Source organism: Mobula birostris, chromosome 27, assembly GCF_030028105.1.
Source record: "Mobula birostris isolate sMobBir1 chromosome 27, sMobBir1.hap1, whole genome shotgun sequence".
NCBI lineage: Eukaryota > Metazoa > Chordata > Chondrichthyes > Myliobatiformes > Myliobatidae > Mobula > Mobula birostris.
The window spans coordinates 292,734-317,594 of NC_092396.1; the positions used below are offsets into that span (position 1 = coordinate 292,734).

General features: G+C 40.0%; 1 protein-coding gene across 1 annotated transcript in view; it reads left to right on the forward strand.

Moving 5' to 3' along the window:
- Positions 1 to 4,055: 4,055 nt before the first annotated feature.
- The window catches only part of cfap74 (cilia and flagella associated protein 74), a 404,620-nt gene continuing 383,814 nt past the window's right edge, over positions 4,056 to 24,861 (forward strand). The window contains exon 1 of the mRNA XM_072244753.1: positions 4,056 to 4,255. Within this exon, the coding sequence (XP_072100854.1) occupies positions 4,056 to 4,255 (200 nt within the window). The remainder of the gene's footprint in view (positions 4,256 to 24,861) is intronic.

Sequence of the window (24,861 nt, forward strand, 5' to 3'; positions counted from 1 at the left end):
AACATGTCAGAACAGAAATAAAACACTAATTTATTCTTGTGGAACATCCCATACTAATGGAGTAGGAATTCTTATGGATGAAAACATGGTAAAAAGTGTTTTAGGACATTGGGAAATATCAGAACGAGTGCTCCTTGTTAGATTCAGAGGACAACCATTTGATTTAGCAGTTATACAGGTATATGCACCAACAGATGGAACAAATGAAGATGTAGATAAATTCTATAAAGAGCTTGAACAAGCAAAGAATGGATGCAAATCTCAAGATATTGTTATTGTCATGGGAGATCTAAATGCTAAAGTAGGACAAGGTGTTGATGGAAATACCATAGGAAAATTTGGACTAGGGGTAAGAAGTGAAAGAGGTGAGAAGTGGGTAGAATGGTGCAAGATGAATAATCAGGACATTATGAATAACTACTTTAAAAACCATCCAAGACACTTGTGGACCTGGAAAAGTCCAGGTGATAACACTAGAAATCAAATTGACTTTATTACTATAAACCGAAGATTTTAGAAACTCAGTGACTCAATTCAAAACATATCCAGGTGCAGACTGTAATAGTGACCATAATCCAGTAGTATGTCATGTAAAAGTAAAACTTAAGAAAAACTAAAGAAGCAAAAACCTGAACAATCCCTTGACTACTCACAATTAATTAAAGAAGAAAACTTAAGACAAAAATTTACAATTGAAGTAAGGAATAGATTTCAAAGTCTAGAAATAAAATCTGTTGAAGATGATAGCAATCATGTAGAAATGAAGTTTAACTCTCTAAAGGATGCCTTGTTAGAATCAGCAAAGTCAGTGATTAATACAAAAGAAAAAAGCACAAAGAAAAAATAGATGACAGATGAAATCAAAAGTCTGATGGAAGAAAGGAGACGGAAGAAAGCAAATCCTATAGAATACAAGTCCTTAGATAAAAAAGTTAAAAGCTTATGTCAAAAAGCCAAAGGAGAATGGTTAAACCAGGAATGTGAGCAAACAGAAAGAATCCCTATTACTGATCCAAAAAGGTTACATCAACAAATCAAGAATATCACTGGTAAAAAGCTCCTCTGTTCTTCAAGTAGATGTTTGAAAGCAAAGGATGGTACCATTATCATGGAAAAAGATGAAATTATGAACAGATGGACTGAGTATATTCAGGAATTGTTTGAAGACGATCGAGCTGAAAAACCAGAAATTAAGAAAAACATTGAAGGTTCAAGTATTTTAAAATCTGAAGTTTGTAATGCAATAAGTAAGATGAAGAAAGGAAAGGCAGCAGGTCCTGATGAATTTGTAATAGAACAAATTATCGCCCTTGGAGATTATGAAATTGAAAAACTTACTGATTTAATCAATGACATTTATGAGACTGGAATAATACCAGAAGAGATGAAAAAAAAACAGTATTTATCACTCTTCTTAAGAAACCTGGAGCAATAGAATGTGAATTACATAGGACCATAAGTTTAATGAGTCATATCACCAAGATACTTCTAAGAATTTTGATGACAAGAGCTAAAAGTAAGATACAAGCTGAAATAGGTAAAGAACAATGTGGTTTTGTGAAAGACAAAGGTACAAGAAATGCAATATTGATGTTAACGATAATATCAGAACGAGCTATTCAAGTGCAAAAAGATTTGTTTGTATGTTTTATCAACTACACAAAAGCATTTGATAAAGTGAAGCACAATAAGTTATTTGAAATATTACAGAAAACTCTAGATCTAGATTTGAAAGACCTCCGCCTAATCAGAAATCTGTACTGGGAACAAACTGCCACTGTAAGAATAGATGGAGAAGTGAGTCAGTTTACAAAAATCAAGAGAGGCGTTAGACAAGGGTGTGTTTTCTCCCTTGATCTATTTAATGCATACAGTGAAACAATATTACAAAAAATAAAAGGCATCTTGGGAATCAAAGTTGGCAGTGAAAACATCAATAATTTCAGATATGCGGATGACACTGTGTTAATTGCAAGTATGAAGGAAGAACTACAAAACTTAATTGATATAATTGTGGAAGAAAGTGCAAAAATGGGTCTATCTATCAATTGCAAAAAGACAGAATGCATGGTGATATCCAAAAAGAAGGAGAATCCTATCTGCAGGCTGAGAATAAACGGGGAAGACATAAAACAAGTACAGAACTTTTGCTACTTATGAAGCTGGGTGACATCAGATGGCAGGTGTGACATGAACATCAAAAGAAGAATAGGGATGGCAAAAGACACTTTTACGAGAATGAAGAGTATACTGACCAATACTAAACTAGGCATGACAACCTGCCTCAGAGTACCGAAATGTTATGTTTATCCAGTTATGTTATATGGCTCAGAATGTTGGACAATATCTAGTAACATGAGGAAATGAATTGAAGCAGCAGAGATGTGGTTTTTGAGTAGGATGGAAAGAATATCTAACGAGGATGTCATGAACAGAGCAAACACAAAAAGAGAAATAATGTATGAGATCATGAAAAGGCAAAGTAACTTCATTGGACATGTGATTAGGAAAGAGAAGTTAGAATGCATGGTAATTATGGAAAAGATTGAAGGGAAGAAAGCAAGAGGAAGACAAAGACAAATGATGATGGAGACAGCAGCCAGAGAACTGAAAATGAATACCAATGAATTGATCTACTTGACCCGAAATAGGAGTGTGTGGGCCACGGCAGTCAAAGCTCAAACTGGGCACGGCACCTGATGATGATGATGATGTCTTATAATGTTATAGACCTATTTTACAGCGTTAGCATTTTGTATTACTATATTTTTTTAAATTCCAGAATTGTAAAGACATTGCTGTGAAACGATATTATATACTGCATTAAAGGTAATTGTGAATGCTTAAGTTGCAAATGTTTCGATGCATTTATAGTTAATGTTAGGATCCATGAAGGTTTTTATAGCTGGGGTGGTAGTGGGGTCATGCTCCCACTATCTATTAAATGCTCTCAATGGCATGTGCCTAAAATAGTCTCTGACAACTAAGTCCAGCTTCCAACCTTCACATATGGCTTAGCCCGGCAGAACCATTTCTACTGACTGAAAAAGGGTCAAAGATGGGTTACTGGCACATTAAAACAGTACTGAAAGAAATGGCAGAAGTTATAGTAGAGGCTTTGGTGATAATTTACCAAAATTCTCTGGACACTGGACAAGTCCCGGCAGATTGGAAGACGGCGAATGTCACACCACTGTTCAAAAAAGTATGAAGGCAAAACGTAGGGAACTATAGGCCAGTTAGTTTGACATATATAATTGTGAAAATACTTAAAGCTATCATTAAAGAAGAAATTGTGAGGCATCTGGAAAGAAATAGATCCATCAGACAGAAGCAGTGTGGATTCAGTAAAGGTAGGTCCTGTTTGACAAACTTACTGGAGTTCTTTGAGGATATAACGAGCACAGTGGATAGAGGGGAACAAATGGACATTATTTACTTGTATTTCCAGAAGGTGTTCGATAAGGTGCCACATAAAAGACTTACCAATAAGATAAGGATGCATACAGTTGGGAGTGATGTATTAGCATGGATAGAGGATTGGTTAACTAATAGAAAGCAGAGAGTTGAAATAGAACATAGAACAGACAGTCCAGCACAAGGACAGGCCCTTCTGCCCACAATGTTGTGCCAAACCAATTAAAATAATAATCAAATAGCCAACTAAACTATTTTCTTCTGCCTACACAATGTCCTTATCCTCCAATTTTCCTCACATTCATGTGCCTATCTAAACATCTCTTAAAAATCCCTAATGTATCTGCCTCTACCACCACCCCAGGCACCTACCACTCTCTGTGTAAAAGATTCACTCTCCTCTCTCCTTTGAAATTACCTCCACTCACCTCCATCTCTTCTTGGACACTTTCCTTTGGATCTTTTCATCTTGAATTGCCGATGAGACATCAACTGTCTCGACTTCATCACTCCTCTCCCCTCCTCTGAATGCACTGCCCTCCACTCTCCCCGCACCAATCTCAACCTTACCGTCAAGCCGGCAGACAAAGGGGGCTGTTGTAGTCTGGCGCACTGACCTCTACCTTGCTGAGGCCAGGATGCAACTCTCAAACACCTCCTCCTACCTAACACTCGAGGAGGACCCCCACTCCACACCATCAGAAAACTGTTTTCGACACATCACTGACTTCATGGATGTTACTGAAGTTGGCATCAGTGGAGGGCGGTGTGCAGCAGGGGTCGATGCTGGGCTGCAACTGTTCGAGATATACATTAACAATCTGGACAAGGGGACCAAGTGTGGTGTACAGTATCTAATTTTGCTAATGATACTAAATTGAATGGAAAAGCAAATTATGCCAAAGATATGGAGAGTCTGCAGAGAGATATAGATAGGTTAAGTGAGCGGGCAAGGGTCTGGCAGATGGAGTACAATGTTGGTAAATGTGAGGTCATCCACTTAGTAAGGAAAAATGAAAGAGCAGATTATCATTTAAATGGTAAAAATTGCAGCATGCTGCTGTGCAGAGGGACTTGGGAGTGCTTGTACATGAATCACAAAAGGTGATTTGCAAGTGCGGCAGGCTATCAAGAAGGTAATGGAATGTTGGCCTTCATTGCTGAAGGGATTGAATTTAAGTGTAGGGAGGTTATGCTACAACTGTACTGAGTACTGGTGAGGCCACACCTGGAATACTGCGTGCAGTTCTGGTCTCCTTACTTGAGGAAGGATATACTGGCTTTGGAAGTGGTGCAGAGGGGCTTCACCAGGTTGATTCCAGAGATGAGGAGATTAGACTATGAGGAGAGATTGAGTCTGAACTTGCTGAAATTCAGAAGAATGAGAGGGGATCTTACAGATACATATAAAATTATGAAAGGGATAGATAAAATAGAGGCAGGAAAATTGTTTCCACTGGTAGGTGAGTATAGAACTAGGGGACTTTGCCTCAAGATTCGAGGGAATAGATTTAGGATGGAGTTAAGGAGGAACTGCTTTTCCCAGAGTGATGAATCTGTGGAATTCTCTGCCCAATTAAGCAGTGGAGGCTACCTCAATAAATATATTTAAGACAAGGTCGGACAGATTTTTGCACAGTAGGAGTATTAAATGTTATGGGGGGAAAGGCAGGTAGGTGGAGATGAGTCCATGACCAGATCAGCCATTGTCTTATTGAATGGCAGAGCAGGCTTGATGGGCCAGATGGCCTACTCCTCCTCCTATTTCTTACGTTCTTACTTTCCCATCAACTGCCCCCAAATTCAATGGGCTGAATGGCTAATTTGGTCCTTTGTCTAATGATCTTATGGACTCTGCAATTCACACACTATAACAAGTTACAGCAACTGATTAACCTACCAAACTACACACCTTTGAGGTGTGGGAATAAAAACCAGAGCACTGGGAAAACCCTACATGGTCAGAGAGAAAGTGCAAACTGCACACAGGACAGCACTGATCATTAGGATTGAACACAGGTCAAAGGAGTTGTGAGAGAGCAACTCTACTAACAGCACCTCTGTCCCACCCATGCATTTGACATCTTAATCTCTTTAAATTTTCATTTTTTTTTTCAAACAGAGGTACATTTTGCAATATTTTCAATTATATTATGCTAGTTCATTGTTTATTAATTTGGTTTATAGTCTTTTAAAAGTTAAGTCATTTTTAGAACTGGCATTATGGAGTCAAATTCACCAAAATAGATATATTTTAATGAAATTTCAATAAAAGCTGCTTTGAGAAGCAATAATTGACAATTAATTAACTAATATTAATTAATAATTGTTGGGAAGTGTATCCCATGGCAAAACATAGAAAACCTACAGCACAATACAGGCCCTTTGGCCCACAAAGCTGTGTCGAACATGTACTTACCTGAGAAATTACCTAGGGTTAGCCACAGCCCTCTATTTTTCTGAGTTCCATATACCTGTCCAGGAGCCTCTTAAAAGACCCTATTGTATCTGTGTCCACCACCGTCGCCGGCAGCCCATTCCACACACTCACCACTATGCGTTGAAAAAATTACCCCTCTCTTTCCCAATCTTGCTTAATCTTAAGTAAAGGATAATTATCCTGTTGTAATAGTAAATTATAAATTTTCCCAATAAAACCTTTAACTAAAGGGTTCATTTTTAAAATAATATCTAACAGGTCAGAGTCTTGTATATATGGAAAATTACTTAAATATTCCTGTAAGAAATGTCTGACCTGAAGATATTACAAAAAATATGAATATGAGAGAGAGTATTTAGTTACTGATTTCTCAAAGGACATCAATCGACCTTCTCGAAACAAGTCCATAAAGGAAAATATTCCTTTATTCCTCCAAAGAGAAAAGGGAGGATCACTAAGTGAAAGTTTAAATAGTTTCGATAAATTAAACTAAAAAGGTTAAATTTTTTAAGATTAAAAAACTTACGAAACTGGCACCAAAGTTGTAATGAATGATCAATCATAGGATTTATATTTAGAATAGAAATTTTGGCTAATTGTACAGGTAAAGGAGCACCTAATAATGAAGTTAAATGAAATTGTTTCACAATTTTCAATTCCAAATCAACCCAAGATGGTCGTTCCTTTGATAACAGAGGATTGGTTACGAATTTTGAAGCTGGTTAACTCTTCTTCAATTTGTGCCAGTCATTCTGTAATTCAATTTAAAATTGTACATCGTTATTATTTGATGAAGGAGCAATTGTCTAAAATATTTCCTAATGTAAGTAGTCAGTGTGATAGATGCAAAACTGAGATAGCTACATTGACACATATGTTTTGGTCATGTTCTGTATTGAAACAATTTTGGAAATCTATTTTTTCTACAATCTCTAAAGCTTTAAAAATCAATTTACAACCTAATAAATTGACAGTTTCCTCAACATATTCATGGTATTTCTATATCTGACCAATACGTAATTGCATTTGTCACATTATTGGTTAGAAGGGCTATTTTATTAAAATGGAAAGATGTCTCTGCTCCCACTTTGATACAATGGTTCTCTCAGATGATGTTATGTCTTAGTTCAGAAAAAATTGGAAGTCGAACTTTTGATCCTAAATTTGACTTCGAGAAAAGGTGGGGTTCTTTTGCCTGTTACTATCATTTGACTTGAGTTAATAAAGATGGTCCTTTTCTGATGCTTGGTTATATGGATTTGGTTGGCGGTTTGATGTCTTTTTTTTAAATGGAAGCTTGTATGGCGCATAGCTCCGGGTTTGTGCTCCAAATGGGTTTTTTTTCCCTTTTTTTCAGTTATTAGGGGTTTTCTCTGTTTTAGTTAGTAGGGGTTCTTTTTTTTCTTTCTTTCCTTTTTTCCATAAAAATTTTTTTTTAAAAATTACCCCTGATATCTCCACTTACTCCATCTTGCATACATGGTCACCAGCTTAGAAAACAGCACATGAAGCAATGAAGCAATCCATGAACCCACTATTTGTTGCCCTCGTTTTCCACTATATATAGTATTTTTAAATGTATTGCAATGTACTGCTTCAACAAAACAACAAATTTCATAACCTATTCAGTGATTTAAAAAACCTGATTCTGATTCCTGAGTTAGAACCAAATCCGATCAGTAATGAAGCGATAAGAATCTTGTCTAATTCTGTGTTCAAAATACATTTATCTCCTGTCCATGAAGAACAAGTGCCAAGAGATTGGAATTCACTTCTCATTTACTCTCAATACCACACAGGAGAATTGAACAGATGTATCTGTGGTTGAGGTGCTGGAATAGGGATGGTGGAGTGGGATTGAGATTCTTGTATTATTGGGAACTGTTCTGGTGAGCTATACAAGAGGGATGGATTGCACTTGAATTGGAGGGGAACCTTTCGTATCCTAGTGGGGTGGCTTGCTGGAGGGAGTCTGGTTGGAGGTAGGGCCCAAAGCAAAACTGTGACAGATAAGAAAGTTAGGGTGAAAATTCTAGTGTAGTAGTTAGCACAGTGCTATTACAGCTTAGGACGTTCGAGTTCGGAGTTTCATTCTGACGTGTATCAGATGATGAGAGGCATTGATCGTGTGGATAGCCAGAGGCTGAAATGGCTAACACGAGGGGGCATAGTTTTAAGAAGCTTGGAAATAGCTACCGAGAGGATGTCAGGGGTAAGTTTTTCACACAGAGAGTGGTGGGTGCTTGGAATGCACTGCCAGCGGCAGTGGTGGAAGGGGACACAATAGGGTCTTTTAGAGCCTCTTAGACAGGTACATGGAGCTTAGAAAAATAGAGAGCGATGCACTAGGGAAATTCTAGGCAGTTTCTAGAGTAGGTTACATGGTCGGCACAACATTGTGGGCCAAAGGGCCTGTAATGTGCTGCAGGTTTCTATGTTGCATGTCCTCTATAAACAGGTTTGAATGTTCCCTCCTCATGTGCAGGTGGGTTTCTTCCAGGTGCTCCAGTTTCCTCCGACAGTCTAAAGATATTTTTAGAATTTATACTTTATTGTTGCCAAACAATTGATACTGGAGCGTACAACCATCACAGTGATATTTGATTCTGCGCTTCGCGCTCCCTGGAGTACAAATTGATAGTAAATATTAAAAATTTAAATTATAAATCATAAATAGAAAATAGAAAAGGGAAAGTAAGGTAGTACAAAAAAAAAACCGAGAGGTAGGTCCGGATATTTTGAGGTTACGGCCCAGATCCGGGTCAGGATCCATTTAGCTGTCTTATCACAGTTGGAAAGAAGCTGTTCCCAAATCTGACCATATGAGTCTTCAAGTTCCTGAGCCTTCTTCTGGAGGGAAGAGAGATAAAAAGTGTGTTGGCTGGGTTGGTCGTGTCCTTGATTATCCTGGCAGAACTGCTCCGACAGCGTGCAGTGTAAAGTGAGTCCAAGGATGGAAGATTGGTTTGTGTGATGTGCTGGGCTGTGTTCACAATCTTCTGCAGCTTCTTCTGATCTTGGACAGGACAACTTCCATACCAGGTTGTGGGGCACCCTAGAAGAATGCTTTCTACGGTGCATCTATAAAAATTAGTGAGGATTTTAGGGGACAGGTCAAATTTCTTTGGTTTTCTCAGGAAGTAAAGGCGCTGGTGGGCCCACTTTGCAGTGGACTTTGCTTGGTTGGACCAAGTCAGGTCATTTGTAATATTGACCCCGAGGAACTTAAAGCTTTTGACCTGTTCCACTTGCGCACCACCGATGTAAATTGGGCCGTGCGGTCCGCTACTCCTTCTGAAGTCAACAACCAATTCCTTCGTCTTGCTGACGTTGAGGGATAGGTTATTATCTTCACACCATGCCACCAGGTTCTTAATTTCCTCTCTGTACTCAAACTCATCATTACCCGAGATACGGCCTACAATTGTGATGTCATCAGCAAACTTATATATTGAGTTTGATGGAAACTTGGCTACACAATCATGGGTGTACAGTGAGTACAGCAGGGGGCTGAGTACACAGCCTTGTGGGGCACCGGTGCTCAGAGTGATTGTAGAAGAGAGCTTGTCCCCTATTTTTACATCCTGGGTCCTGTCTGTGAGGAAGTTGAAGATCCAGCTGCAGATCTGAGTGCCAAGGCCCAGGTTCCGGAGATAAGGAATCAGTTTTTTTGGAATTATGCTATTAAAGGCAGATCTGTAGTCAATGAAAAGGAGCCTTACATATGCATCTTTATTCTCCAGGTGTTCTAAGGAGGAATGTAGTGCCAGAGAGATGGCATCTGCCATTGACCTGCTGTTCCAGTAGGCAAATTGCAAAGCATCGAGGTTGACTGGTAGGCTGTGGTTGATGTGTGGCATAACCAATCGCTCGAAGTGCTTCATAGCAATTGATGTCAGAGCTACAGGTCGATAGTCATTCAGGCATGCCACCTTGCTCTTCTTCGGCACCGGGATTATCGTTGCATTCTTAAAACATGAGGGGACCTTAGACTGAAGATGTACCATTTAGTAAGTTAAATGGTCATTGTCAATTGTCCCATGATTAGGCTAGGGTTAAATCAGTAGATTGCTGGCCAGTGTAGCTCGTTGGGCTGAAAGGGTCTGTTATGCGCTGTATCTTTAAATAAATAAATAGAAATTACAAGAAGCAAATCCAATCAGCAGAACAGGCTGGGGCAGAGAAGAGAAAGAGAAAAGTTTGATAGGTTACAATACATTTATTTTACTTCAAGACTCCCAGGAAGTTAAGTTGGATATTAAGGCTCTGGTTAGAAAAATGAATAAGGGGTATGACAGATATAGATGACTGGAAACAAATGAATCACCAGAGGAGTACCAGGGATGTAGGAGTACAGTTAAAAAGGAAAATCCTGTGATTCATAACCTTGAATGGCGGTGGAGGCCAAGTCATTGGGTATATTTAAAGTGGAGGTTGATAGGTTCTTGATTAGCCAGGGTGTCAAAGGTTATAGTGATAAGGCAGGAGAATGGGGTTCAGGTGGATAATAAATCAGCCATGATAGAATAGCAGAGCAAACTCAATGGGCTGGACGGCCTAATTCTGCTCCTATGTTTTATGGTCTATCTCCTTAAAGATTAGTGTGGTCATCTCTGGAAATGGGCAAGGCTGAAAATGAATGGTTCTTCAAGGACTTTTCAACTCATGCTCTCAATATTATGCATTAATGATTTATCTATTATTTTTATTTTGTTTTACTTCAAGTATTTCAAAACTTGTTGACTTTTGCACATCATCCATTCTAATTTGTGTGTAGTTTTTCATTGACTCTATTGTGTTTCCTTGTATCTATTGCAAATACCGGCAAGAAAATGAATCTCAGGGTAGTATATGGTGGCATATATGCAAGTACTTCGATAATAAACTTACTTTGAACTTTGAATTACTAGGTGACCTTCAAATAAACAAATCATGAAATTGAAGAACACACACAAAATGCTGTGGCAGGTCAGGCAGCATCTAAGGAAATGAATAAATAGTTGACATTTCGGAAAGGAAGGCAGATGTGGGGGAATAAAAAAGTGGGGGAGGGAAAGGAGGATAGCTAGAAAGTGATCAGTAAAGTGCTTTAATTTCAAATGTTTTAGTTCTTAGTGTGGTTTTCACTCTGTATCACAGGGTAATACATCTGAAAGCTAATCACATCATTGCCACACTAACTGCTGTATAGCAAGCCATATTTTAGAGAACAGTCTCTGTGATAGGCGCAGTTCTAAAGCATAAAGAACAAAGTGGTGAGTTAAAGCGGAGTGGAAATTAGAAAAAAGGGGTACATTGTTCTCGTACGTACCTGTAGGCCAATACTCCACAATGCAGCTTGGGGGTAACATCAGGCTGATTTCTTGAAGTACAGACCCATCAAGGAACCACAGAATCTGTGGAATTCTTGGCCACAGATAGTCATAGTCATAATTTATTGATCCCGGGGGAAATTGGTTTTTGTTACAGTTACACCATAAATAATTAAATAGTAGATGGCTGTGGAGGCCAAGTCACTGAGTATATTTAAATTGGAGATTAGAAGAATGGAGTTCAGAAGAATGAGGGGTTCCTCTCATTGAAATTTACTGAAGATTGAAAAGCCTAGATAAAGTGGATGTGAAGGGGATGTTTCCCATCATGGGTGAGTCTGGAATCAGAGAGCACAGCCTCAGAGTAGAAGGATGTCCCTTTAGAACAAAGATAAGGAGGAATTTCTTCTGCCACATGTTGGTGAGCCTGTGGATTTCATTGCCACAAACGGCTGTGGAGTCCAAGTGAATGAGTATATTTGAAGCAGAGGTTGATAGGTTCTTGATTAGTCAGGGTGTCAAAGGTTATGGGGAGAAGACAGGAGAATGGGGTTGAGAGGGAAAATACATCAGCCACGATCAAATGGTCAAGCAGACTCAATAGTCAGAATGGCCTCATTCTGCTCCCATGTCTTATGGTCACAGCATCTGGTATGGAGGTACATAGTATCAGGATGCTACGATTGTCAGTGATGCTAAAAGTGAGGCACAGATAAATTAGCCTGGCAGAAGATGTGGGCAATACTTCAACGTTCCAGTCAAAGGGCCTTTATGTCTCTTTGCACACTGCTACAGGGCTTGTTCCTTGACTTCTTGTCTGAAAACAACACGGGTAATCGGTTGTACCTGTAACAGCCATTTTACACTGCTCAATGGTCATTGTACAGTGGATGATATATCTGACACTAAGCAGCAGGTCAGGTATATTAGGCGAGTTGTGCCTCTGTGCACAAGGCAATTCCCTGATGTCTGTTATTCTAACATGAAGTGGAGCTTGTAGTCAAACTGTGCAAAACAAAATGAGCATTTGAAGATTCTGGGGCTGTAAACGCTGGAGTTTGGAAGAATGAGGGTCAATATAATTGAAACTTATCAAATATTGAAAGACATAGATTGAGTGGAGGAGGAGAGGATGTTTCCTATATTGGGGAAGGGTCTTGGCCTGAAACGTCGACTGCACCTCTTCCTAGAGATGCTGCCTGGTCTGCTGCGTTCACCAGCAACTTTTATGTGTATTGCTTGAATTTCCAGCATCTGCAGAATTCCTGTTAGCCAGATTTTAAATCTCCTTCCTCATAGTCATAGTCATACTTTATTGATCCTGGGGGAAACTGGTTTTTGTTACAGTTGCACCATAAATAATTAAATAGTAATAAAACCATAAATAATTAAATAGTAATATGTAAATTATGCCAGGAAATAAGTCCAGGACCAGCCTTTGGCTAAGGGTGTCTGACCCTCCAAGGGAGGAGTTGTAAAGTTAGATGGCCACAGGCAGGAATGACTTCCTATGACGCTCTGTGTTGCATCTCAGTGGAATGAGTCTGTGGCTGAACGTACTCCTGTGCCCAACCAGTACATTATGTAGTGGATGGGAGACATTCCTGTATGCTGATTTGTCACCTCCCTTTGATATAGTCTATGACAGTGGTATTGTCAACAAACTTGAAAACAGTATTGGAGCTGTGCTTAGCCACACAGTCATAAGTGTAAAGCAAGTAAAGCAGGGTGGTAAGCGCTCAGCCTTGTGATGTACCTGTGCTGACAGAGATCATGGAGGACATGATGTTGCCAATCTGAACTGTCACAAGCGAGGAAGTCGAGGATCCAATTGCACAAGAAGATATTGAGGCCAAGTTCTTGAAGTTTATTGATTAGTTTTGAGGGGATGATGGTATTGAATGCTAAGCTGTAGTTGATAAAGAGCATGCAGATGTATGCATCTTTGCTGAGCAAATGTTCCAGAGGTGAGTGACGAGCCAATGAGATGGTTTCAGTTGTGGACCTATTGATCTAGTAGGCAAACTGGAGTGGATCCAAGTCACTTCTCAGGCAGGAGTTGATATGTTTCAACATCAACCTCCCAAAATATTTCATTACTGTGGATATAAGTGCAATTGGATGATAGTCATTGAGGCAAGTTACCATGTTCTTCTTAGGCACTGGTATAATGAAGCAGATGTGTACATGGTGCCTCTGTGTAACTAGAATAGTTATAGAAAGAAAATATATACTATATACACACACATACAGAAAGGTGCCAGAAAAGGGCCAATGACATCATGAGAATCCCACCCACCCTGCTCATGAACTCTTTGTCCCACTCCCATCTGGGAGGAGGCTACGCAGCATCCACACCAGGACCACCAGACTCAAAAAACAGTCACTTTCCCCAAGCAGTAGGAATGATCAGCACCTCCACCCACTAACCCACCCCTCCACACCCCCAAACACTACTTTATCATTTCCTGTCAGTAATCTAATGTACAGACACTCCTGTGCCCTTGCATTACTTTGTGGACATACAATCAATCTATGTGTACGAGCTCTCTTATGTGTTTATATTTATTGTGTTTTTAATCGGTATTGTGTTCTTTATCTTATTTTTTTGTGCTTTATGGGATCCAGAATAAAAATTATTTCATTCTCCCTTACACTTATATACTGGAAATGACATTAAACAACCTTGAATCTTGAATATGCATTTTGAAAAGTGTTGTAGGCAGTAGACTTGGCCTTGGCCTTAGCAGACCGACGGAATCAAATCCGTCGTTTATCATTTAATTTAATGACTGAAACTACTTTTATTCTTGAGTTTTGATTAATGTTCTGAGGATACAGGATGGGCGTAGAGTGTGGAGATCTAATCTTTAAGTGTACCGTAGTTTGAAGAGAAGACGATTAGTGATTTCTCTGCAAGGATATGGAAGCAACGTTTGAAAACATAGAACCTTGCAGCTCAGGAACACAATATTGTGCCAAACCAAATAAATTAATAATCAAATGGTCAACAAAACGGATCTCTTTTACTTATGCTATATCCACATCCTTCAATTTTCCTCAAATTTATGAGCCTATCTAAACGTCTCTTAAAGGTCCCTAAGGTATCTGCCTCCATCACCACCCCGGGCAACGCATTCCAGGCACTCACTACTCTGCGTAAGACACTTCCCTCTCACATCTTTTAAAATGTCCCCACTGTCGCCTTAAATGCATGCCATATGGTATTAGACATTTCAACCTCTGAGAAAAGGATACTGTAGAATTAATTAAAACGGATAATTAATTCTTAGCATGAGGAAGACAATTGGAACTCAACTCGTCAGCTTAACGATTATTGTATTAATTGTATTATTGAGCAATCGGTTAGATGCAGCGTTGTTCATTAAACATTAACCATTAAATCGTTAAAATAGTGTGGACTTCATAGCGAAATCTAAGCACACAGCCTCTTGTAAAGTCCTGTGCTGAAATTTAGAACACTACACTACAACACAACACAGAGAAAGGCCCCTCAACCCGTCTAGTCTGTGCCGAACCATTAATCTGGCTCGCCCCATCGACCTACACTCGGAACAAAACCCTCCATAACCCTCCCATCCATGTACTTATCCAAATTTCTCAAACGTTGAAATCAAACCCACATCCACCACTTGCGGTAGCAGTTCGGTCCGCATAAAATAATAAAACCTAGGTTACACTGAAAACAAAATTATAATAGTGACCACCTTTTTCAGCTTAAACGTGTACAGTACGTTTAGAAAATATTTTCATTCGAAAGTAATAGATCTGCAGGAAAGAGATTACACAGAGATGCGCTTGGAAGATGAAAGTGGGTCAAGTGTAATGCGGAAGAGTTACAAATGTTTGCACATTGTAAAAGGGAAATTCAGTTGAAAAAAAACACCCGGCGTTTCCCCCGTTCTTTGATATGGTTCAAATCAGAAACTTGGGATGTACCCAGACCCAACATTTGAGATAAAGAGAAACAGGGTTGGGTGCGCACAAATGGATATGCGCACTGCCACAATTAGCTGTCCCTGTAAGCGGCTTAATGGTTAATTTTGCACATGCACAATGAGATGTCAATATAATATTTCTATAATGAAACCCGCTGGAGGAATAAATTCCCCGCCCTTTCACTTTAAAAAGTTACGCGTTTTGGAGAATGAATGGGATGGCGTCCGACCTTGCTCCGAGAGAGTACGAGAACGCCAAATACAGTTACGCCTTACCTTACAAACTTAGTGTGCTGGTGAAATAGAAGCAAAGAGGTGAACATGAAACTGGTCAACTCCATGTTAGTTTCCTGAAGTTGGGGACTGCTGCCGGGTTTAACACGGATTCTGGCTGGGCAGGTCAGCAGTCAGCGGAGCGCTGGGGAACTGCCGCCTTTCCATGTTGCAGCCGGAGATTCTGCACGGCTCAGGTCGTTGGGGGTAACACGGTTATCAGGAAACGTAATTAGAAACGAGCTCTCACGCCCGCGATCTAGCTGGCACTGGAACCAGCTCCTCGCCCTCCATGAAATCTTAAAGCTGCTCTGGATTTCCAGCATCTGCAGAATCTCCTGTGTTTAAAGCTGTTTATTGAGATCTGCTCCAACATTCCTCGTTGAAATAGAACTCTCCCACCAGCGCCCTATTTAAGGATTCAAGCTTCAAGGTTGTTTAATTTCATTTCCAGTACATAAGTGTGAAGGAGAACGAAATAATTGTTACTCCGGATCCGATGCAGCACAACTAAAGAAAACACAATAATATGAATACCATAAGGCATGGGAGCAAAATTAGGACATTCAGCCCATCGAGTCCGCTCCGCCATTTCATCATGGCTGATCCCGGATCCCATTCAACCTCATACACCTGCCTTCTCACCATATCCCTAGATGCCCCGACCAATCGGGAATCCGTTAACTTCCGGTGTAAATATACCCACGGACTTAGGCTCCACCGCAGCCTGTGGCAAAGCATTCCACAGATTAACCAATTCTGGGGTAAAAAATATTCCTAAAAGGTCGCCGCTCTATTTTGAGACTGTGCCCTTTAGTTCTGATACTCCCACCAGAGGGAAAACCCTCTTCACCTCCACCTTCTCTAATCCTTTCAACATTTGGTAGGTTTCGATGAAATCCCCACACATTTTTCTAAATTCCAGTGAGTATAGACCCAAAGCTGTCAAACGCTCCTCATATGTTAACCCCTTCATTACTGGAATCATCCTCGTGAACCTCTTCCGGACTCTCTCCAATGACAATACATCCTTTCTGAGATATGGGGCCCAAAACTGTTGACAGTACTCCAAGTGTGGCCTGACTAGTATCTTATGAAGCTTCAGAATTATCTCCTTTTATATATATATATATTCTATTCCCCTTGAAATAAATGACACTGTATTTGCATCTTTACCACAGCCTCAACCTGTGAATTAATCTTCTGGGAGTCTTGCATGAGGACTCCTAAGACCCTCTGTACCTCTGATGTTTGTATTTTCAGCCCATTTAGATAATAGTCTGCACTATTGTTCCTTTTACCAAAATGCATTATCATACATTTCCGAACACTGCATTGTATCTCCTCTTTTTCCCCATTCTTTCAATTTGTCTAAGTCCTGCTGCAATTGCACTACCTACCCCTCCACCTACATTCATATCATCTTCAAACTTTGCCACTAAACCATCAATTCCATTATCTAAATCATTGACAAACAATGTGAAAAGTAGCAGTCCCAATACTGACCCCTGAGGAACATCACTCGTCACTGGCAGCTAACCAGAAAAGGCCCCCTTTATTCCCACTCGTTTCCTCCTCCCTTCAGACATTCCTCTATCTGTGTCAGTATATTTCCTGTAACTCCATAGGATTGTATCTTGTTAAGCAGCCTCATGTGAGACACCTTATCGTATGCCTTCTGAAAATCTAAGTAAATGACATCCAATGCCCCTCCTTTGTCCACCCTACTTATTACTTCCCCAAAGGACTCTAACAAATTTGTCAGGCAAAATTTCCCTTTAGGAAACCATGTTGATTTTTACTTATTTTATCACTAGTCTCCAAGTACCCCGAAACCTTGTCTTTAATCATAGATGTCAAAACATTCCCAGTCACTAAGCTTAGGTTAACTGGCCTATAATTTCCTCTCTTTTGTCTTCCTCCTTTCTTAAAGAATGGAGTGACAGTTGCAATTTTCCATTCCTCCAGGACCATGCCAGAATCAAGTGTTTCTGGGAAAGATCTTAACCAATGCATCCGTTATCTCTTCAATAACCTCTTTCAGGACTCTGGGATGTAGTCCATCTGATTCAGGTGACTTATCCACCTTAAGACCTTTGAGTTTGCCTAGCACTTTTTCCAATGTAATAGCAATGACACTCACTCCTGCTCCCTGATACTCATGGATATCTGGCAAACAGCTAGTGTCTTGCACAGTAAAGACTGAAGCAAATTAAATTCATCTACTATTTCTTTGTTCCCCCATCACTACCTCAGCAGCATCATTTTTCAGTGGTCCAATATCTACTCTCACCTCCCTTTTACGCTTTATATAACTGAAAAAAATCTTTTTGTATCCTACTTTATATTATTGGCTGGTTTGACCTCATATTTCATCTTTTTCCTTCTTATAGCTTTTGTAGTTGCCTTTTGTTGGAATTTAAAAGCTTACCACTCATCTAAATTCTCACTCACTTTTGCTACATTATATGCCCTTTCCTTGGCTTTTATGCAGTTTTTAACTTCCCTTATCAACCATGGTTGCCTAGCCCTGCCATTTGAGAACAACTTCTTCTGTGCGACATAAAGTTCCTATAAAAAGTATTCACCTCCTTGGAAGTTTTCATGTTTTATTGTTTTAGAACATTGAATCACAGTGGATTTAATCTGGCTTTTTACACTGATCAACAGAAAAAGACTTTCATGTCAAAGTGAAAGCAGATCTCTACAAAGTAATCCAAATTCATTACAAATATAAAACACAAAATACTTGATTGCATAAGTATTCACTCACCACCCTCCCCCCCTTTAATATGATACACGAAATCATCACTGGTGCAGCCAATTGGTTTTAGAAGTCATATAATTAGTTAAGTAGAGATCTGTTTTTAGAGACCTGTGTGCAATCAAGAGGTTTCAATCGATTGTAGTAAAAATACACCTGTATCCAGAAGGTCCAACTGCTGGTGGTTAGTATCCTGGCAAAAACAACACCACAAAGACAAAAAACATTCCAAGCAACTCCGCAAAAAAGTTATTGAAAAGCACAAGTCAGGAGATGGATACAAGAACATTTCCAAGTCACTGAATACCCCTTGGAGAACAGCTGTCAATAATCAAGAAATGGAAAGAATATGGCACAGTTGTAAATCTGCCTAGATCAGACCGTCCTCAAAAACTGAGTGACTGTGCAAGAAGGGGATGAAAGAAGGAGGCCACCAAGAGACCCATGACAACTCTGGAGGAGTTACAAGGTTCAGTGGCTGAGATGGGAGAGACTGCGCATACAACCGTTGCTCGGGTGCTTTATGGGAGAATGGCAAAGAGAAAGCCACTGTTGAAAAAACTCACATGAAATCTCAGTGAGAGCTTACAAATAAGGCATGTGGGAGACTCTGAAGTCAGTTGGAAGAAGGTTCTATGGTCTGATAAAAACAAAATTGAGCTTTTTGGGCATCAGTCTAAACATTATGTTTGGCATAAGCCAAACACTACACATCATCAAAAACACACCATCTGCGACTTGGGAGAAGATTTTTTTTCCAGTAAGACAGTGACCCCAAGCATAAAGCTAAAGCTACACAGGAATGGGTTAAGATTGTGAATTTGTAGCTGGACTTGAAAAGGGCTGTTTATTCATGATCCCCAAGCAATCTGACAGAACTTGAGCAGTTTTGTAAAGAAGAATGGGAAAAGTTGTAGTGTTCAGATGTGCAAAGCTGATAGGGACCTTGATACTCAAAGCTGTAATTGCTGCCAGAAGTACATTTACTAAATACTAACTTGAAGGGGGTGAATACTTTTGCAATCAATTATTTGTAATTAATTTAGATCACCTTGTAGAGATCTGTTTTCATTTTGACACGAAAGAATCTTTTTCTGTTGATCGGTGTCAAAAAAGCCAAATTAAATCCATTGTGATTCAATGTTGTAAAACAACAAGACATGAAAACTTCCAAGGTGTGACTACCTTTTATAGGCATTGTATCTATCCTGTGCCTTGTAAAACTGTTCCCAAAAACTTCAGCCACCTACGTTCTGCCGTCAACCCCACCAGTATCCCCCTCCAATCCACCTGGGCAAGTTCCTCTTTCATGCCTCTGTAATTCCCTTTATTCCATTACGGTACTGATACATGTGACTTATGTTTCTCCCTCTCAAATTGCAGTATGAATTCAATCATATTATGGTCACTGCCTCCTAAGGGTTTTCTTTACGTTAAGCTGACTAATAAAATCTGGGTTATTACACCACACCCAATCTAAGATAGCCTTTCCTCTAGTTGGCTCAAGCACAAGCTGCTCTAAAAAGCCACCTCATAGACATACAACAAATTCTCTCCTTTGTGAACTGACACCAACCTGATTTTCCCAATCCTCTTGCATATTGAAGTGCCCCATTACAATTGTAACATTACCCTTATTACATGCCTTTTCCAGCTCCCTTTACAACTCAACCCTATATCTTGGCTACTATTTGGAGCTCTATATAGAATTCCTTAATTATTTCTTTTACCCTTGCAGTTTCTTAACTCCACCTACAAATATTCAACATTCTCTGACCTCTTTCTAAAGATGTAATTCCATCTCTTACTGATAGAGCCCCTTCTTTTGATACAAAGTATTTCCTTTGATGTTAAGCTCCCAACTATAGCCTTCTTTCAGCCATGACTCAGTGATGCCTACAACGTCATACTGACCAATCTGTAATTGTGCCACAAGTTCGTCCATCTTGTTCTGAATGCTACACACATTTACATACGGCACATTCAGTCATGCATTCTTCACCCTTATGAATTTTGCCTCTGTATACAACTTAACTCTTTGCAGTTGTACCCAATTATTGGCATGTTCTTTCTTTCATTGATATTACATATTACATCATCTACTTGTAAACCTGCTGGCTCATCGTCAGCTCTATCATACTGGTTCCCGTCCCCCTGACATATTAATTGAAACCACTCCCAACAGCTCTTGTAAATCTACCCACAAGAGTATTGGTTCCCCTCGGATTCCCTTTCGTACAGGTCACACCAGCCTCAGTAGAGGTCCAGAAATCTGAATCCCTGCACCTTGCTGCAATTTTTCAGCTACACATTTATCTGCCACCCCATTATATTCCTATCCTCACTGTTGCATAGCACAGGCAGCAATCCTGAGGTTACTACCCCTGAGGTCCTGCTACACAGCTTCCTTCCTAACTCCCTGTATTCTGTTTTCAGGATCTCCTCCCTTTTTCTACCTGTGTCATTGGTACTAATATGTACCACGACTTCTGGCTGTTTACCCTCCCTTTTCAGGATATTGTGAATGAGTTCAGAAACATCATGGACCCTGACACCTAGAAGGCAAACTTCCATCTGTGTTTCTTTTTCACATCCACATAATTGCCTATCTGTCCCTCTAACTATAGAGTTCCCAATTACTGCTACTATCCTCTTCAGTTTCCTGCCCTTCGAGCCACAGGGCCAGACTCAGTGCTAGAAGCACAGCCACTGTTGCTTCCCCCAGAATATAAGACAGCTTATATACATACATCATATATATTATGTATATACATTTTATCAGAATCAGGTTTATTATCACTGGCGTGTGACATGAAATTTGTTAACTTAGCAGCAGCAGTTCAATGCAATACATAATCTAGCAGAGAGAGAGAAAAAAAATAAAACATAATAAATAAACAAGTAAATCAATTACATATATTGAATAGATTATTTTTTAAAATGCACAAAAACAGTAATACTGTATATTAAAAAAAAGTGACGTAGTGTCCAAAGCTTAAATGTCCATTTGGGAATCGGATGGCAGAGGGAAAGAAGCTGTTCCTGAATTGCTGAGTGTGTGCCTTCAGGCTTCTGTATCTCATACATTGATTGTATGTCCATAGATTGATGCTAGACACAGGAGTGTCCATACGTAAGGTGACTCTGACAGGAAATGATAAAGTCATGGTGGTTAGGGATTTGGAGATGTTGGTTAGTTGGTGAAGGTGTTGATTAGCCCCACTGCTTGGGAAAGTAACTGTTTTTGAGTCTGGTGGTCCTGGCGTGGATGCTACATCGATGCTTCCTTAATGGGAGTGGGACAAATAGGCCATGAGCAGGGTGGGTAGGATCTTTCGTGAGGCTACTAGATCCCCTAAATTAATGAGCATCCCCGAACACCCGATACTTTGCCCCATTTTGTCTACGTTGAAACTTCTGTCGGTTCGGTCTATACTCAGTGGCCACTTTATTATGTACACCCGCTCGTTAGTGCAAATATCTAATCAGATAATCATACTGATAATGATCAGATAATGATTCAATGCATCAAAAGCATGCAGACGTGGTCAATAAATTCAGTTGTTGTTCAGAGCAAACATCAGAATAGGGTTGAAATGAGATCTAACTGACTTTGATTGTAGAATGATTGTTGGTGCCAGATGGAGTGGTTTGAGTATCTCAGAAACTGCTGATCTCCTGATATTTTCACATACAACAGCCTCTAGAGTGCGAAAAATGTTAAAGAGCATCTAGTGAGTGGCAGTTCTGGGGGCAAAAGTGCCTTGTTAATGAGACAGATCAGAGGAGAATAGCCAGACAGGTTCAAGCTGATGGGAAGGCGACAGTAACTCAAATAACCATGTGTTACCACAGTGGTATGCAGAAGAGCATCTCTGCATGCACAACACGTCGAATCTTGAAGTGAATAGACTACAGCAGAAGACAACCTCATCAGGTTGCACTGCTGTACCTAATAAAGCTATGAATAGAAAATTAATAAAACACATAGGTAGTTCTGCATTTCTATGGAATATTTCCTGACCCCAGGATGCTTGAAGGCAGCCTAATGCTTTCCCTGTTGTAATGTGAAAAGCATAGCAGCCTATGTGCACGGCAGGCTCCCGGCACTGTGACAGTGACCAACAAGCTGCCAGGGGAATTAGTTGAGCCTGCTACAATAACAATATTTTAAAAAAACATTTGGACAGCTACATGGGTAGGAATCAGAATCAGTTTATTACCACTGGCATATGTCATGAAATCTGTTGTTTTGCGGCAGCAGTACAGTGCAATACATAGTATTCATTATAATAAGAAATATATATTAAAAAGATAACTAAGTCATGCAAAAGAGAGCAACAATAGTGAGGTCGTGTCCATAGGTGCATGGACTGTTCAGAGATTTGACAGTGGAGTGTAAGGTGCTGATCCTAAAATGTTGAGCGTGGGTCTTCAGGGTCAAATGGTAGGAATGAAGGTTCAAAGCTCAAAGTGCATTTATCATCAAAGTATGTATACTATATACAACCTTGATTTTGTCTCCTTACAGGCAGCCACAAAACAAAAAAACTCAATAGAACCCATAAAAACAAGACTGTCAAACGCCAATGTGCATAAAAAACAAATCCTGCAAGTAATAAAAGTAATCCTAGGATAACAGCACAGATAGAAAATTCATTAAGTTACAGAAAGCAAAGTAGCAGTGAAGGGTTTGTTTTTGGACTGGATGGGGAACGTACAATAAAATTTCTCAAGGTCCACTGTTTTTCTTAATATGTACAGTAACTTGTACTTGGGTGGATAGAGCCCAATCTCCAGACTAACGATATAAAATTTAGTTAATGCTGAAGAAGGTAAAGTTATAGATTCATAGTCATAGAGAAGTACAGCACAGAAATAGGTCCCTCAGCCCATCTAGTCCATGTCAAAACCACTCAAACTGCCTACTCCCATCGACTTGCACCGGGAACATAGCCCTTCATACGCCAACCATCCATGTACCTATCCAAACTTCTATTAAACATTGAAATAAAGCTTGAATGCACCACTTGTGCTGGCAGCTCATTCCACCCATTAAGAACATTCTGAGTGAAGAAGTCTTCCCTCATGTCCCCTTAAACTTTTCACCTTTCAATCTTAACCCATGACCTCTGGTTCTAACCCAACCTTAGTGAAAAAAGCCTGCTTGCATTTACCCTATCTATACCCTCATAATTTTGTGTACCTCTAACAAATCTCTTCTCAATCTTCTACATTCTAAGGAATAAAGTCCTAATCTATTCAACCTTTCCTTATAACTCGGGCCCTCCAGACCAGCAACATCATGTAAACTTTCTCTGTACTCTTTTAACTTTACTTACATCTTTCCTGTAGGTAGGTGACCAAAACTGCACACAATACTCCAACCTAGGCCGCACCAATGTCTTATAAAACTTCAACATAACACCCCATCTCCTGTACTCAGTACTTTGATATATGAAGGCCAATGTGACAAAACTTTCTTTACGACCTTTTTTACCTGTGATGTCACATTCAGCAAATTACAGATCAGTATTCCCAGATGCCCTTGTTCGACCACACTGCTCAGTGCCCTACAATTCACTGTGTAAGACCTACGTCGGTTGGTCCCACCAAACCACAGCACCTTGCACTTGTCTGCATTAAATTTCATCTGCCATTTTTCCAGCTGATCCAGATTCCACTACAAGCCATGATAGCCTTCCTCACTGTCCACTACATTTCCTATCTTGGTGTGATCTACAAATTTGCTGATCCAGTTAATCTCATTATTAACCAGATCATTATATAGATGACAAACAATAACAGACACAGCTCTGATCCCTGCAACACTCCACTCATCACAGGCTTCTAGTCAGAAAGGCAACCAACTACTACCACTCTCTGGCTTTTCCCACAAAGCCAATGTTTAATCCAATTTACTACCTCATCTTGAATGCCGAGTGACTGAGCCTTCTTGACCAACCTCCCATGCGTAACCTTATCAAATGCCTTGATAAAGTCCTGGTAACTTCCTCGAAAAATCACTATAAAATAAGATGACCTACCATGCATGAAGCCATACCGACTATCCAAATACTTATATACCCTGTCCGTTGGAATACCTTCCAATAACTTTCCTGGACTTCCCGTCAGATCGCCAGCAGGTGGTTAGAGTGGGCCCCCCTCACCTCTGCCCGTCTAACCCTCAACAGAGGCTGTGTCCTAAGCCCCCTCCTTTACTCTCTGTATATCCATGACTGTATCGCCACCCACAGCTTCAATCTGCTAATTAAATTTGCTGACAATACTACATTGATTGGCCTTATCTCAAATAATAATGAGGCAGCCTGCAGAGAAGAAGTCATCACCCTGACACAGTGGTGTCAAGAAAACAACCTCTCCCTCAATGTCGCAAATACAAAGGAGCTGGTTGTGGACCACAGGAAGAATGGAGACAGGCTAACCCCTATTGATAACAATGGATCCGGGGTTGAGAGGGTGAACAGCTTTTGGTTCCTCCACATACGCATCACCGAGGATCTCAAGTGGTCTGTACATGCTGGCTGTGTGGTAAAAAATGAAGTCCCCAAATCCTAAGAACTTCCTACAGGGGCACAATTGAGAGCATCCTGACTGGCTGCATCACTGCCTGGTATGGGAACTGAACCTCCCTCAATCGCAGGACTCAGCAGGGAGTGGTGCAGACAGCCCAGT